The sequence below is a fragment of the Gallinula chloropus genome, assembly GCF_964237585.1.
Source record: "Gallinula chloropus genome assembly, chromosome: Z".
NCBI classification, from domain to species: domain Eukaryota; kingdom Metazoa; phylum Chordata; class Aves; order Gruiformes; family Rallidae; genus Gallinula; species Gallinula chloropus.
In genome coordinates, this window is record NC_140089.1 from 50276899 (window position 1) to 50294145 (window position 17247).

General features: G+C 36.4%; 1 protein-coding gene across 1 annotated transcript in view; it reads left to right on the forward strand.

Moving 5' to 3' along the window:
* The window catches only part of CHD1 (chromodomain helicase DNA binding protein 1), a gene marked incomplete at its 5' end in the record, with an annotated part of 50958 nt that overhangs the window by 13426 nt on the left and 20285 nt on the right, over nucleotides 1-17247 (forward strand). Inside the window, 14 exons of the mRNA XM_084278415.1 lie at nucleotides 3460-3664; nucleotides 4638-4739; nucleotides 5973-6040; nucleotides 7594-7743; nucleotides 8012-8268; nucleotides 10011-10236; nucleotides 11054-11154; nucleotides 11410-11588; nucleotides 12166-12293; nucleotides 12847-13063; nucleotides 13663-13752; nucleotides 14619-14809; nucleotides 15886-16074; nucleotides 16387-16549. Coding sequence (XP_084134541.1) covers nucleotides 3460-3664; nucleotides 4638-4739; nucleotides 5973-6040; nucleotides 7594-7743; nucleotides 8012-8268; nucleotides 10011-10236; nucleotides 11054-11154; nucleotides 11410-11588; nucleotides 12166-12293; nucleotides 12847-13063; nucleotides 13663-13752; nucleotides 14619-14809; nucleotides 15886-16074; nucleotides 16387-16549 — 2266 coding nt within the window. The remainder of the gene's footprint in view (nucleotides 1-3459; nucleotides 3665-4637; nucleotides 4740-5972; nucleotides 6041-7593; nucleotides 7744-8011; nucleotides 8269-10010; nucleotides 10237-11053; nucleotides 11155-11409; nucleotides 11589-12165; nucleotides 12294-12846; nucleotides 13064-13662; nucleotides 13753-14618; nucleotides 14810-15885; nucleotides 16075-16386; nucleotides 16550-17247) is intronic.

The window sequence follows — 17247 nt, forward strand, 5'->3', positions numbered from 1 at the left end:
TGTTTTTGAACTCAAGACTTAATTTCTTTGTTGAAAAACATCAAAACACTTAAAATTTCACATAACTGTGAATCTGATGTGATTGTTTTGCTTATGTAAGTAAACTGTAATTCTTATTTACCCCCTCATTGCCTCTCAGCCCCCTTCCCCTTTGGTGTCCTACCATTCTGTAATGGTTCCGGCCAGGCCAGAGTTAAGACACACACACACCCCCAACCCCTGCAAGCAGTCAGCACAGGTGAGCTCAGTTAGTCCCGGGCTGTTTCCCACACCAGGTAGCATCGCTTCCCCTTAGAAGGGGCTGGTTGCAGAGGAAGTGCCGTTAGGGGAGTCCAAGTGCTGCTGGGGATAGAGTCTTCCCTGGGTGCAGTGCTCTGTTATCATGGGGTTGGTAAAGTACTCTGTGTTATCACTGGGTGTGAGAGTAATTTGCAATGGGCTGTTATTGTTCCCCTTCACGGTGCTTTTGTCAATAAACTGTCCTCATCCCAACCCGCAGGGGCTCTCTTTTTCTCCTCCAGGAGCGGGCTGGTGGTGTATTGTGCTTAGCCTGTTTGAGGCTGAATCATCACACATTCTCTGCAGTACCTGCTTTTAATGTTGGCAAGTTGTTCGACCAAGAAGGCTTATTTCAGTGTCAGTTTCCCCGTGATCCCTTAGAAAAGAGGTACTTGTTTTGATTGCCACTGTCTCTGTGTGCAGTTGAGTCTACGGTTAGCACTATATTAGTGCATATGAAATACTTTGCTACTATACGGAAAACTAGTTTAATTACTATTCTTAGGCTGAGGGGTTTTTTCTTTTTTTCTTTTTTTTCTGTAAGACTTGGTAATCCACATTATTATTGCCCTCTTTTATCAAGCCTTGCCCTGCCTGGAACTGTTTTCTTCCTTTCCTCTCTTCCAAGGTTACATAGGATTTAGACATTTTTGGTGACTTTGTCACTGGAACTTGTCTGGCAGATAATTACTTGTGTCTCCAGGCTTCTTCATGCTAAATCTTTTTCTTTTTCTCTTTATTTTACTGACTTCCATAGTCCCACTGATAATTACTTAGGGAACTTTGCTGCACTGAGAAATATTATTATTTTATAATGCTTTGATTTACCCAGCATTAAAAGTAAAATAACATTTGTGTACAAAAATACTATTACAATTAAAATATCTTCAGAAGGTTATCATGGAGTAACATCAATTTCAGATAAATAGTTTAAACTCTGGTCATATTCTGTGAGTGACCTGCTTTTTCAGGTGAGGTTAGTGTAATGGCACCATGCATGAAGAAAGCCTTTGATAACAGAAATAAAAAGCTTGGGAGTAGCCTTGTTGCACCTGTTTTCCTGATGACATATGCAAGGGAGTCCAACAGTTGTGTGTTTGTTCATATAGAATCATAGAATACTTAAATTTGGAAGGGATCTTTACAGGTTATCTAGTCCACACCCATCCCCCATCCCCCCCAGCCCCTGGCAGTAAGCAGGGACATCTTCAATAGATGAGGTCAATCAGCCCCATCAGTCCTGACCTTGGATATTGCCAGGGATGCCTCCACTATGTCTTCTGGGCAACATGTTCAGTGATCTACAACTAATATTTCCTAATCTTTCCTACTATCTAACCTAAATCTCATGATTTCTATGTCAAAACCATTACCCCTTGTCCTACTACTCCGTGCCCTTGTGAACAGTTGTTCCCTAGCTTTCTTATGGGCAACTTTCAGGTACTGGAAGGCCTCTGTAGTGTCCTCCAGAGCCTTCTCTTCTCTTCTCCAAGCTGAACAAGCCCAACTGTTGTAGCCTGTCTTCACAGGAGAGTGCTCCAGACCTTTGATCCTTCTGGTGGCCCTCTTCTCGACGCGCCCCAATGGGTCTTTGTCCTTCTTGTGTTTTGGGCTCCAAAGCAGGACCAGTATTCCAAGTGATGTCTCACCAGAGCAGAGTAGAGGGGCAGAATCATCTCCTAACCTGTATGGATAATGGGGATTGTCCAAACCCAGGTGCAGGACCCTGCGCTTTGTTGCGTTGAACCTCATGAGGTTCACCTGGGCCCGTTTCTCCAGCCTGTCCAGGTCCCTCTATGGATGACATCCCATCCCTTTGGCACATTAACCTCACCATTCAGCTTGGTTCATAAGTGAATTTGCTGAGGGTGCACTCAATATTATTAATATTTCACTGTCAATATTATTAATAAAGATATTAAACAGCACTGGTCCCAGCACAGACCCTTGAGGAACTCTGCTTGTCACAGTCTTCTATTTGGACTTGTAGCCATTGACCACCACCCTCTGGATGCTACCATCCAGCCAGTTCCTCACCCACTGTACCCATCAAATCCATATCTCTCCAAGTTGGAGAGAAGGCTGTTGTGGGGTCCTGTGTCAAAGGCCATGCAGAAATCCGCATAGGTTACATTAGTAGCTCTTCCCTTGTCCACTGCTGCAGTTATTCCATTGCCATCAGATTGGTCCTCTTTCAGAACAAGGAAGCTTTTCCATGGTCTGTTTCTTTCTCTTTCAGAAATGAAAGATGCAGATGGGTGATTGAGATACAGTCTACAGGAGTCTGTTTATGAATAGCTTTATTCTTTCCTGGTACATGTTTGTACATGTTAGCTAAAGCAGAAAGAGGAGTAATACTCTTTTGTTTTGTGGCTTATACTACGTTGTCAAGTGTGTTGTAGGGCAGAAGATGATCAACCAGCTTTCTCCCTGCCACTTCCAACTGTCAGGCAGAGTAATTGTGCTGGCAGAGATTGGTTAGGTTGTGATACCAGCGTTTTGTTTTTTTCATTTTTTATTCTGGCTTTATGTTTACTCTGCTTTCTATATGTTTGTAGTCAGTGTGTACATAATACAGAATTACTTAGCTGTGTGGTGGTGTGATTCCAGGTTTGGTTTTTTTTTTCCTCACAGTTGTCTGCATGGGGAGTTTTGTTTTAACAAGGAAACACAGTGTGTATAGCTTTTTTTGATACAGGCTTTTGATTTTTCGTTTTAAGGAGTAGTGTTGATCTGTAAAAATGGAAAACACTCATATTTTTAGTTGGACAGGTATTTGTGGACTAGGCTTAACTGTTAGAGGCATAAATATGTATATGTGGGCTTGGATAGAACTGAACAGGATTTTGGAGGGGGTAGGAAAGAACAATTTGTATGGGTAAAACATTTCCACTACTTGTATTGCCTTGCTTGGCTCATCCATGTTTATTTGAATGTTTTTGCTTCACCTTGCTTTAAGACTTCACAAAGAGTATCTGATTACACTCTGAATTTTCATCTTTTTTTTTTTTTATTTGTAACTTCATTAATCTCAGTTTAAGTTCTTGACTGCTTCCATTTCTGTGCTACCTATTTGTCTGGTCTAACTGAATTGATTTACAGGTGAAACCAAGGTGCCTTTTTTCTTTTAATTCTGTTATATTGGCAGTTGTATAATATCCTACGAACTTCTCATTGCAGCCAATCAGATGATGATTCCGGGTCAGCATCAGGTTCTGGGTCTGGTTCAAGCTCTGGAAGCAGTAGTGATGGAAGCAGCAGCCAGTCAGGCAGCAGTGATTCTGACTCTGCTTCAGAGTCAGGCACTCAGTCAGAATCAGAGTCCGAAACATCTAGAGAGAAGAAACAAATTCAAGCTAAACCACCAAAAGCTGTTGGATCTGAGGTAAACAAATATAAATGAACCTTTTAAGGGGGAAGAATTACTAAAAGAATCATTCTGTGCAAATTATTTCAACAGCAGTTTTCATTTAAAATAAAATTTAAAAGGTAATTAATTGGTTTTTAATTAGATTTTTACTTCATTGGATTAGTGAATGCATGTGATTCGCTGTCTTAAGCATTAAGCTAGGTTTTCATGTATAAATGCTTGACACTTAAGATTCTGATGTTGTATTTTAAGTTAAATGACATATGTATTTTAAGTTAAATGCTTAATTAAATTTCATCCTGCAGAAGCACATGCTAACTCATTGGAAGTTATGTAAGACTAAGGCACACATAATGTTATTTCTGAAATTCTATTTTTTATGTTGCTTCTCTATTGATCATTTTCCTTGTATCAGTAAATGTTTGATACAAATTTCAAACTTAATTACAGTTGGCTTTCTTTATCAACAAGTGAGAGAAATTCAGGAAAAAGTCATGTTTAGAAATCTGTTACAGGCAGTGAGTGAAAATTTCCTATACTTTCCTGTGTTATATGGACTTGATTTGGGTGGTAGACCATATACATGAAAGGTAGTCATGTATTAGTTACCACGAGAATTGGAGACTGCTAAGAATTCTCTTCTATTTTTCATTATGTACTTCAGATGTCAACTGAGTGAGTGTTCTGAAAGGATTTATCTGTGGGTCAGTTTAGAAAAACACTCTATAAATGTTTTTACCTTAATACCTACAGAAGCATCACTAAACATGCTGAAGAAATGGTCCTGGGAATTATTACATGCCCTGCTGTTCTGCAGCAATGTTAGTACTTGAAAAAAGCTACCTGATGTTATCAGTGTATGCAGTATTTTAAACTGAATTTTTTTAACTGCTACTCAGTCTTTATACTGATGCTACTCAGGAAAAGTAAATACATGGTAAACTGGATACTCAGTATGTTTAACTGACTCATCTCTATTCTTATTCAGTTCTGGAAGTCTAGTCCAAGTATACTTGCTGTACAAAGATCAGCAGTGCTCAAGAAACAACAGCAACAACAGGCAGCCTCATCAGACAGTGGTTCAGAAGAGGTAAATAACATGATTTAGATTTCTAAAATGTAAACATGCCTATTTCATTCTCATGTGTTAGGATAAGATTAAGTAGAGCCAAGTTAGATTCTTTTAAGAGTGTGTAAAAGTCTCTGATTTTAGTCTATAGAACTAACATTCCAATAATTGACATTTTTATAACAAAAAGTAAAAATATCTCTAGGTACTTGTTTACAAGTGAGTTGTGCTAGAATTATAACAGCCTTGATTATGTGGTATTTTTGGGGGAGGTATTTTGTGATATAAAGACAAATTTTCATGCCACACAGTATTGACTTGCACTGTATTTTTGGTTTCTTGAATTTTGTGAAGACAGTTAAAATGTTAAAAATCTGTGTATGGAGCAGAAAACTACATTCTTGCAAATTTGTAATGGTTGCTACAACATAATTCTATTTTAAGAATGACACCAGTATTCTGGGTATTTTAAAACCTAAATCATAGGCTAAATAAATGTTGTGTTTGTTCAGTAGGAGCATCTTTTAAGGACAGAAGTGACTATGAAATGGATTTCATTTATAAAGCAGACATTTTTACCTTCATTACAAAAACTGTGCGGTGTAGTCACAGTCATTTGGTTGGATTTCTGTTTTTGTCTGGTTTAGCAGCTCATCATTACACACAGAACTTTGTCACCTATCGTTAAAACATCAATTTACAGCTGTTAGGTACACTCTTTCAGAAAGAAGTTTTTCATCAAAACCTAATCTCAATGAGATTGACTCTAGGAAAAATCAAATTTTAAGAGGGTTCTTGTTTTTACTTTGTGTGTAGAGAAGGAAGAAACATGCTATTCTCCAAATTTTCTTAAATTGTTGTGTTAACTGAAAGAAGGTGATAGAGATCCTGAGGGTAGGACATTTTGTTAGGAGTTTAACAGAACCTTAAGTTTAATCAAGTTTAACTTGATTAACTTGGGGTGGCTTAAACTATGTCTGGTTTTGTGTAAGCACAATTGTTATATTTTTTTTTTTAAGGTAGAGCTTTGTTGGCACAGTGTATTTATAGATTAAGTACAGAAACAATAGCAGTTCTAACCTCATTCTGTATTAACAGCTACACATTTCTGAACAGGGTAAAAAAATTAATAACGTTGCCTCCACATTATTCAAATGTTATTTGAACGTGGTAACTGATTCATCTTTTTAATGGTAGAAGCACTTCACTTATTTTGAGATAATAAATGGTTGTGGTTGCTTTCTTCACCTGCAGGACTCATCAAGTAGTGAAGATTCTGCAGATGACTCATCCAGTGAAACCAAGAAGAAAAAACATAAGGAGTAAGATATTTTAATACCACATAACTTTTTGCCACAATGACATCCACTTACAATTCATGGCTCATTTCTCCACACTCAAAATGCTCACGTTCTGTTTTTAGTTCATCTTGATTTTATATTTCCAATTTTGATGTTTTAGAATATTTAAAATAAACTCTCACAAGACATCTATACTACATTAGTTTGTGAGCAAGAGTCTGCAGTAACAGTGGAAAATAATACTTTCCTAGCAGCAAGCAGGTATTCACAGTGTTTTGTTAGTTAAGAATTTTATTGTGTTTAATGTCACGTAAGTTTAGGAACCCATAACCAAATCACTTCATACGTCCAGTACTTGAATTGTTGTCCTATGGCTTTTCTGAACAAGTATGGCTGTACTTCCTGACGTGGAGATGAGGGATTTGTCGTATGATAAAGCTTTAGAGGATGGTGCTTTATATCCATCTTCTCTATTTCCAAATAAATACAGGTTATGGATTTATGTTATTTTTTCAATTTACTGTTTGCAGAAAAAAAAAAAAGATTTTAATAAGAAATTCTTTACCATTTGTACAGCAGACACATTGATGTATTTGTCTTGGATAACTGGAAAATGGACATATAATTTTGTCCAGGACCCAGTGTCATAGAAGACAGGAAAGATAGAGGGATCAAAGCACTGATTCCTAGGCTTCCTGATTGGAAATTATAAAAAGAGATTTCTTGGTAATATTCCAGTTTTGAACTTCTAAGCCTGATGTTGGTTAGTCTGTTTCAGTAATGTATACCATACTCCCTTCCTCTTCTCCCTCCCCTCTTCGTAAATCTATGAAGATTAAATTTGCCTTTACAAAGTCAGAGTTTGAAGCAAGATGATCTTCAGCAGTGGGTAAATCTTTTCTGTTGCAAAATAGATTATCTCAGCTAAGCAGGAACAAGGAGACTGCTGCTCAGGCACAAGTGTCTTATTTGTTTTGTCTTGCCTGGATGTGAAGCACTGATGTGGGAGCTCTGTGAGAGCTTTTTTTGGAAGCCAGTGCCACTCATGAATTGCTGCAATTAAACTTTCTGTGTGTTTCTCAAGTCTGACAATTATTATTTGATTTTATTCATCTGCCAAAGTTGCTGATTCTTTACATGGGCCACTAGGACTGTAGGGATTAAACAATATGGGACTCTCCAGGATATAACATGACAGGGCTTTTTGATTTGAGCATGTGTAAGCTTTAATAAAGAGTGTCTTTCTAATTGGACTTAAGTGGTTTGGTTTCTTAATGTCATGTTGGCACATTTCTTCATGCTGAAATTTATATAGAAATCCTGATTTTTGTTTTGCTTTGAATTTTAAGTCTACCTCTTGATAACAGAAAACTTAATCCCTTTGAAGACATTAGGCACTTCTACTTACCTAGTATTCGTTGATGAGTTTTCTGTCTTACCAACTGAAATAACTGTAACAAGATTTTTATTTCTTGCTGAAATTACAGCAGATATTCTGTGGATGAATACCTGATTTATTTTTTTTTTTTCTAAAAAAAAAAGTGAGTTACCTTTTTGTCTTTCAATATGTACAGTGAAGACTGGCAAATGTCGGAATCAGGGTCAGCATCAGGAACCGGTTCTGATTCTGAATCGGAGGAAGACAGGGACAAAAGCAGCTGTGACGAGAGTGAATCTGACTATGAGCCAAAAAACAAGGTGAAAAGCCGGAAACCTCCGAGCAGGTAGGAAATTGTGTGTTTGAATACTCTGGTACTATTTCTAATGAGCATTTGACTGTTTACCACTATACATGCAAATTAATGCATTAGTGCTTATTAAAATAAATTTAAGTATGTTTCAAGCTACAGAAGGTGTTACTGCACAAGCGCTTTCTAGTGAATACCTTTTCCTGTCTAACTCAAAGTGGAGTAATTGAGCATTCATGAAATGATTATATTCAGTTGTCCCTGTTGAAACATCACTGTTGTGTCATATCTTACTGTCTTCAAGAATTATGTCAAAAAGTAAAAAGAGTGCAGGACTGAAAAAGAGGCAACTTGATTCATCAGAGGAAGATGATGATGATTATGATAAGAGGGGATCTCGCCGCCAGGCAACAGTCAACATCAGTTACAAAGAAGCTGAAGAAACCAAGACAGATTCTGATGATTTGCTGGAAGTTTGTGGAGAAGATGTCCCACAAACTGAAGAAGATGAATTTGAAACTATAGAGAAGTTCATGGATAGTCGAGTTGGCCGAAAAGGAGGTAATCATTATTGGCGTTTGTGTTCTTAAGGTCCTGGATTGCATTGTGGTGCAACTTTGGCAGATGTTCTCAGCTAAAGAACCCTCCTGTGAGGGTTATAATTTTAAAGTAATTTTAAAGGTACCAAAAATTCCATCTCTTGTTTTTCATCTTCATCAGGGTGTTCCTTCTTAGAGTCACGTTTTAAGTGTTGCTAAGTAAAATGTATAGACTATTCACATACCTAAGTGGAAGATAAAAATGAAGTGGATGATAGTTCCGTACTGCATGATGCATACCATTTTTTTTCACAGTCCAGTGATACTTGATCGGTGTAAGTTACATTAAATGGAGAGGAGAATGTGGACCACATAGGAAGAGTTGACTAATAACTCAAATCCTAAAAGATGGTATTGGCAAGCCTGAGCCACTGAGACTGATGTCAGTTACTGCTGTACAAATTGTCTTTCTATAGACGATGTCTGGAATGAGTACAAAACGTGTCTCATTCCAGTGGTATTTGCATGTGAACACTTAAAAATATTTTGTGAATAGTCATAAACACATTGTTTTCAGCAATAATGGGATACAGTATCTAGTATTTCTGCATGTGTGTTTGGGTCTTCAAATTAGGATTATAACCATAAAAACACAAAAAAACCCCAAACACTGGTCCCCTTGCACTTCAGAGTTACCTTTCTCCGTAAGTCAGATTTAATCTCTAAAGTTTATGATTCATCTCAGAACTTGCACTCTTACTCCTCCCTTCTCCCATGGTGTTCCAAATTCTAGTGTATCCTGCTGCAATACATAGTGTTATGGCTGTTATGAGAGACTTTGGAACTAAGCTGCTTATATTCTTCCTGCCCAGGTGATATTGCTGCTCTTGCTGTTGTCATTCTGTTACTTTATCTGACCCTGGGCTCATTTCCTTACCTGGCTGTCCTTGCAGAAAAAAAGCCTCTTTGCTTCTGCTAGTATGCTTTGTCTATAATGCAGTCTGTATGTAATTAAAAATGTTCCAAGATAAGATAATAAAGGCAGAAAATGTAATAGATGTTTAGAAAGGAGATTTATAGTGTCCCTACGAGTAGGTTAGTGATGTCTGAAAGCTGATGCCTTGGAAAGCTGGAACCAAAACTCAGTAGCCTTGGTGACTATGAAGCAGGTATCCTTTATTGCAGCGCTGGGCACACAGGGGGTCCAGCTCCTCCCAATGTGTGCGCCCATTAAAGCCACATTTCTCATATTGATACAGATTAACTATACATATTCATTATAATGTCTAAGAAAGGCAGGGTTATGCAAATTATTTCCAGGAAATAATTTACATTAACTCCTCCCAGATAGAGCATGCTCAGTGAGACTTATGGGGATCTTCAGTGGTCTTCAGGCATCTTCCTTGCTCTCAGCGCCCGCTCTTACGTTTCTTCTCTGTGGTTATCTGAGCTCAAAACCACATTCCTTTTCACTGAAAACAAGATACACTCAGTCTCTTAATTGGTCGTTAGTCTCATTGTTTATGACTCCCCTGTCTTCACTAGCTAGCTTCAAGACTAAGTTTTGTAGCTGCTTTCATGAAGCAGCTCACGCAGTTACAGCACAGCCATATTCTACTAAAATCCAAACCAAATATATTCTTAAAATACACAAATTAAAGTCATATACATGCTCGTCTGAATCTGTCATTAATTGCTTTCTGCTCTGTAGTTCTTGTGGGTTAACGTACAACAATGCAGCTTATGATAATGGTTTTTTCTCAGCTACTGGTGCTGCAACCACCATCTATGCAGTTGAGGCAGATGGTGACCCAAATGGTGGGTTTGAAAAGTCAAAGGAGCCAGGAGAAATACAGTATCTTATTAAATGGAAAGGCTGGTCACACATCCATAACACTTGGGAAACTGAGGAAACACTGAAGCAACAAAATGTTAAAGGAATGAAGAAACTGGACAACTATAAGAAAAAGGATCAGGAAACAAAACGATGGTGAGTATTTTTCTGTAGGCTTCAGTGATACTTACTTTGTAATAATGTAGATATTGTTTTGTGCTTTTGAGATCATAATTTCAAGTGTCTGTACAACAGGAAGACAAAAACTTCAAAATTTGAAGCCTCCTTAACATGTTGCTGTAAGATAATCTTCTGGACCTGATTTACATAGTTATTATTTTAATTTACTGTGTGTGTGTAGTAGAGTTTTAACAAGATAGGTAGTGTTTAAAAACAAATAATAAATTCTACTTTTGACTAACTGCCATTATACTTTGATCAGAGTTTTTCAGGAATTGCTGTAGACATGAAAAAAACGTTGGTGCATTAGCCTTTTCAGATTACTTTGAAGGATTGAGTTTTCTTGACTCAAACCTGAGTTTCAAGGCCTGAGAACAAATACCTGATGAAATTCATGGATTTTTCAAGTAATTTTTCTGGTATTTAGTTTTATTAGTGTGTTGAATACAATCAATGAATACATGTGGGATTTTTAGCACCTTAAGCACAAGGAGTGAGCTACCTTGAATACTGTTTCATGAAAATACCCTGTAAAATACACTACTTACTGTTGTCAATATGTGTTCTGAATTTGCTGTGTGACTAGTAACACCTGTGGAGTTGTCTTGATGAGCATCCTCAGTCATTAATGATGAGGCATCTAGGCTGGATGTCACAATTTTGTAGCAGGAATTTCTAAGTCATCCCTTAAAAAAGCTGTCTTAGCAGCATTCAGAGTATTAGAGTTGCCAAATTTTCTTAGTTTTAAAACTACACAGTGTAGTTAAGTGTTGTAAATTATTTCCCATTACAGGCTGAAAAATGCTTCTCCAGAAGATGTGGAATATTACAACTGCCAGCAGGAACTTACAGATGATCTACATAAACAATATCAGATAGTGGAAAGAATAATTGGTATGTAACAGATTTGCAGACAGAAAACAGTGTTGAGAATTATGTGTGTTGACTTCTTGGATGTTACATCTGTAGTTAAGAAATTTAGAATGCTAGTATCACTTTTTAATCCAAAACAAAGCTACAGGTGGAGAGAAAAGCTGTCATACTGTCTGTGCTATGGAGATAGCTTTTGTTGTCTTATTAGCTAAAACGCGTGTTTTCATAAGATACAGAATAAAATGCTAATCAGGTATGTCTGGTGTTTTTCTGCAGCTCATTCAAATCAGAAATCAGCGGCTGGTTATCCTGACTACTATTGCAAATGGCAGGGTCTGCCTTATTCAGAATGTAGCTGGGAAGATGGTGCTCTCATTGCCAAAAAGTTTCAGGCATGCATTGATGAGTACTTCAGCAGAAATCAATCTAAGACCACACCCTTTAAGGATTGCAAGGTATGTAATTTACAATGGATTTATAATCAGTTGGGGTTTTAGGATTTTTTTTTTTTTTTGGTTGTGGAGTTTTGGTTTGGTTAGCTGTGTTATTTCCTTCACCCAGTAAACCCTATTTTGACCCCCATCTCATCCTTGTTTTTGTCTTCCCCAGGCCTCCTGGGATGGGGAATGAGTGACCAACCGAGTCATGTGTTAATCTATATATATATATAGATCATATATATGTTTTTTATATATATATATAATATTATAAAATACTTTTGAAGGTTGTTTACGTAGTAGTGTTATTAATATATGCTACTATTTGTAGATACATACTCCAGTGTTTCAACTGGCATTCAAAGATGGGCTTGTTTAGTATGGTAGTTAATTTTAAAAGTAAACTGGAGTGAGTTTAATGTGTGTGAGAACTGGATTGCTAATAAAACTAATTTCAACTTGTAAATTGTGTGTTTTTATGTCTTAGTTTTCATCAGTGGTGACCCAGTACATCCCTACTGCTGATTTTTCTATAGGAAGACATTTTGGTAATTTCAGTCAGTAGTAGGACTGATGATCAATTTGCTTTTGACAGGTTCTGAAACAGAGGCCAAGGTTTGTTGCACTAAAGAAGCAACCATCCTATATTGGAGGACATGAAAGTTTAGAGTTAAGAGATTATCAGTTAAATGGATTGAACTGGCTTGCTCACTCATGGTGCAAGTAAGTGTAAACTGAATGAGTTTTTCTGTTTGTAAAACCTTGAAATTGATTTTTCTGTATTTTGTTTGAAGCTGGAGGATATCATAAGGTAAAGCTCAGAGTAGAGGTCTGAGGTGGGGTGGTGACTTTGCTCTATGTGGTACCGAAGTTTATCATTCCATAGTTGTTCTCAAAAAAACAGCTAAGTTCTGATGTTCCTTTGCTTTCAGTTTCATAGGGGGAAAAGTCCTTTTAAAAAACAAACCTAAACCAGAAAACCTCAAGCAGAATCTTCTGAAATGTCAAATCAGTATTACACTGTTAAAATTAGATGAGTGAGGAATACTTGTGAGGTTTTGTCAGTATAATTAATTGAATTCAGGTGTTAAATGGGGGTTTGTGGCAATTGGTTTTGTGGAGAATTAATGGAAATAAACTTAAAGATGTTTAACTGCAAAATCTTGAGAAATTGTATGAGTGGGGTTTTATTCCTAAAATGTAATAAAGTCTTCTTGTCCTATCTTTCCCCTTTTTTATATCCTCCCTAATTTTCTTTTTATGATATTTTTTGTAGAGGGAATAGCTGTATTCTTGCAGATGAAATGGGTCTGGGTAAAACAATACAAACAATTTCTTTTCTGAACTACCTGTTTCACGAACATCAATTGTATGGACCTTTCTTGCTGGTTGTGCCACTTTCTACCTTGACATCTTGGCAAAGAGAGATTCAAACTTGGGCTCCTCAGATGAATGCTGTCGTTTACTTAGGAGATATAACTAGCAGAAATATGGTGAGTGTTTCTCTTTATTATAGGCGAGGTTTGTAGATAAGCAAGACTCACTTCATATGTACTCTGCTAATCAATATTTTGATTAGGACTGAGCAAATACTGAAACACCATGTGTTTAAGGTGCAGATTGAAAGCATAGATTTTTGATCTAATATAAATGTGTACGAAATTTCCTTCCTCTTTAATAACACATGGGATAAAGAATTTAGTCTTCCATTTGAAAATAAATTAATTTCTGCCTTATGATGATTTGTGTGGGTATAGTAAAAATGAAGTAAACCAGTCATGATCTTAATTTAGTTACTGAAAGGTGGTTGGCTTGTTTTCTTACTGTTTTCTAGTTCTTGTCAGTCTTATCCATTGAAGTAAAAATTTTTCTAGAAATCCTTTGCTCTTTATTCAGAGGTTTAAACAAAATATTTTTTGAGTGTTTGGACAGGTTGGAAAGCTCAATCCTTGTGTGTTTTAATGTTATGCTTCTATTTTGTGAACATATGATTGTAAGTCATTAAACATTTACATTGTTGCGGTACTTAAATTCATCCCAGTCAACAACACCCTTTTTCTCTAGCTTACAGTTCACCTGATTCTTTTTGTAGATTAGAACTCATGAATGGATGCATCCACAGACCAAACGACTAAAATTTAACATTCTTCTAACAACATATGAAATTTTGCTGAAGGATAAGGTAATCACACTTCAGGAAGATACAAATAGTTTTTCCAGTGTAAAACTCTTTAAATAAGCATGTCATGTGTCATTACATTTATAGAGTGTGATAGCTTTTGCTTTTGAAAGTATGACAGTGCATGACTTCGGGTTTTGGGATAGTTTCATGTGTGGGGTGTTGGTTTTTTGTAGTGCTTTTAGATTTTCAGTATGTGTGGTGAGGCTTTAAGCCTTTCTATGTTTCATTAAGTGGGTAATGCTTCTCTTTCTCCAGTTTGCTTGGGATTCTCATTACTGCAGTAACCTCCTCTATTCAGGAGCTCTACTTCTTTGGAGACCACCGTGAAGGAACTGAAAAAAAGCACAACTCCTAGCCCCAAACATGATGCAGAACTCTGAAATCCCATATAGTTTTTCATTATTATTGTGCACACAGTAATATGTGTACAGGTATTAATACTGTCTCCGTAATGCTAGCACACAGTTATTGCTAATCCTTTTAACACTGTGTGGAAACTTTCATATTCAAGAAGCAGAACACTTTTAATTCATTTGTTTGTACATGCTGGGAAGAAGAGTTCAGTATTGATTCTTTCTATTTATTTTTTTTCCCTTTCATGTAAAAGTTTATGTGGGACAGACTTTGGGCCATTTCTTTGCTTATAAACATAATTTATACTTTCTTGGGATGCTTGCATAGCCTTTCATTGAATCTGGCAAACATAAAAACCATGATTAGTGCTAAAATCATATAGCTGTCCACATTTCATTAAAATAAACCAAGAAAGTGATGATGTTTACAGGTTGATTATGCTGGAAATTATGCTATGTGTTTATTTGTATAATGTTTGTGTATGTCCCCTCTCCCCCTTCCATTTCTTCAAGTCATTTCTGGGTGGTCTGAATTGGGCGTTCATAGGAGTTGATGAAGCTCATCGTTTAAAAAATGACGACTCTCTTCTGTACAAGACTTTAATAGACTTTAAGTCTAACCATCGTCTTCTTATTACTGGAACTCCTCTGCAAAACTCCCTCAAAGAACTTTGGTCTTTGTTGCACTTCATCATGCCAGAAAAGTAAGTTTTACATGGTTCTTTTAAACATTTTTTTTGTGTGTGTGTTAAGTTACTTGAAGTAGTGTAGTAGTTTAAAAAATCAATAGATGTAGTGAGTTGTACTAAAAGTCAGTAAGTGTTCTATACAAGGTAGATTATTTTTTTAATGCAGCTCCTGATAAAACTGGTAGCAGCTGTCACCTTCTATTTTAGTAGTCTGTAAAAAATGATGTCTGTCTGGGTCAGAACCTGGAAAAAGGCTTCATCTTAATGTACTAGGAAAAAAACATGGATTTATTCCAAAGAACTAGAAAGTAATCTTTTCAGTATTAGTACTGGTAATGGAAACAAGTATGTACCAAGATGCTGAATATCCTATAATTCATACAGCTGGTTTTCCCATATGGTTTGCATACAGTAAGCAAAGCAAAGTAAGTTAGTATACTGGCCTTTGTTTAGACCTAACATAAATTGGAGCTTATGAGAGACATGTTTCTTTCAGACATCTTGTAAATGCCAAACACCTTAGCCCCATTTAGTTTAAGCTTTGTATTGTACTGACTTCTTCAGAACCTTAGGAGCAGAGCCATTATGATCTGATACCAGGTTTTTTTCACTTTTTTGTAAAGTCTCTTTTTTTGGTCTGTTAGCACAGGGGTTAGTTACACTTCAGCTTGTCCATGTACCCTGAAAAATGTGCATTAAGTAGGGTCTTGTTCTTTTGCACACCCTCTAGCCATGCAGCTGTGTTTTCATGTTGCTCTTGATAAATGTAATAATGGGATTTTGGCAACCATCTAGGTGAGTGTCTATTCAGAAAAAGAAAAAAGTTGGGGAAGTTAAAATTCGTTATTTTTCATTCTGTAAATGTTCTTTGAAAGTTCCATTCTTATATTTACAGGCCAATTGTTTGGAATTTATTGTGAAATGAAAATTCAGAAATTGTGTAAATTAAACAGGGAAGAAATTTTTTAAAAAGTATGTGCTTTTGTGTCAGATTTGTACACATTCTGTGTTTGTGTTACCTTCTTGGATTTTTCTTCTTCAGGTCATTCACAGTGCATCACTGTCTTGCCTTGTTCTTTATTATGTTAAAGGTTTTCCTCCTGGGAAGATTTTGAAGAGGAGCATGGCAAAGGGAGAGAGTATGGTTATGCCAGTCTTCACAAAGAACTTGAACCATTTCTGCTGAGAAGAGTTAAAAAAGATGTAGAAAAGTCTTTACCTGCTAAAGTTGAGCAAATTCTGAGGATGGAAATGAGTGCATTGCAGAAGCAATATTACAAGTAAGTAAAATCACATTTTAAGTTGTGCTGCTGTTGTGCTATGTCTACATGCAATTTACTGAAATATAGTAGGTTTTGTAATGCAGTTTGAACTTGAGGTTTCTAGGGTTTCACAACAGTAAAAGTCTATGAAGCAAGGGCTCAAGGATTGCACTGGTCTAAACCCTATTCATGTAGCTTTTGTTTGGCCTATTAGTACGTTATTTTGGGAGCTGTTTTTTTTCTTTAGCTTTTTTATATTTTGTGAGCTTAAGTCTGCCTTGCTTCCAAATCTAGCTAGAATTTACTGATACTGTACATCTTCTATCATAGGTGGATTTTAACCAGGAATTACAAAGCTCTCAGTAAAGGTTCAAAAGGCAGTACCTCAGGTTTTTTGAACATCATGATGGAACTCAAGAAGTGTTGTAACCATTGCTACCTCATTAAACCGCCAGATGATAATGAATTCTATAATAAACAGGAGGCCTTACAGGTAATGTCACTTCTAATAAATAAATTACAATTTTTAATTAAAAAAATTCTTTACGCTTAAAAAATACATCTGTACCATTCACACAATTCTGTAGTGCTCTGGAAGTTTGTTAATTCTTACCTCAGTATGTTCAGAAAAACAGGTTCTATGGAAAATGTGCTTCATAGGTTTTACTGATAAGTTAATTGTCTTTTGAATAATTGATATCCCTGGTTTTAATTACAGTCAAAATCTTAGAAACAGTTTGAAGCAGGTTTTTTATTTTCATGCAAAATAATCTTGAGACCTATTTTAAACCTGGTTGGAAATAAAGGTGGTAAATGTAATGCAAATGGAAATGCATATGACTGGCAGTGATATATACCAGCAGTCCTAAGTGATAGCGGAAAGTGATCTGTGGAATGCTTTTAAGCCTCTTTTGTAATCACATACTGTTTTTCTGTATGCCTGAAAGAACCAAGTGAAAAATGAAAGGAGCAAGCATCCAAAACTGAGTCTGATGTTGTTGTAATAGATGAAAACAATTTTCATCACTACCAAAGTTGGTCTGAGTTGTTTTCTTGGGTTTATTTGTTTTTTAAGATAAGCTAATTTGTACCAGAAAGCTTTCAACTGATAATTTAAGTATTTTCACAAACCTACTAGTTTGTGCAGTGACAAACACCATCCTCCTTTCTGGCATAAAGAATAAAACTTGG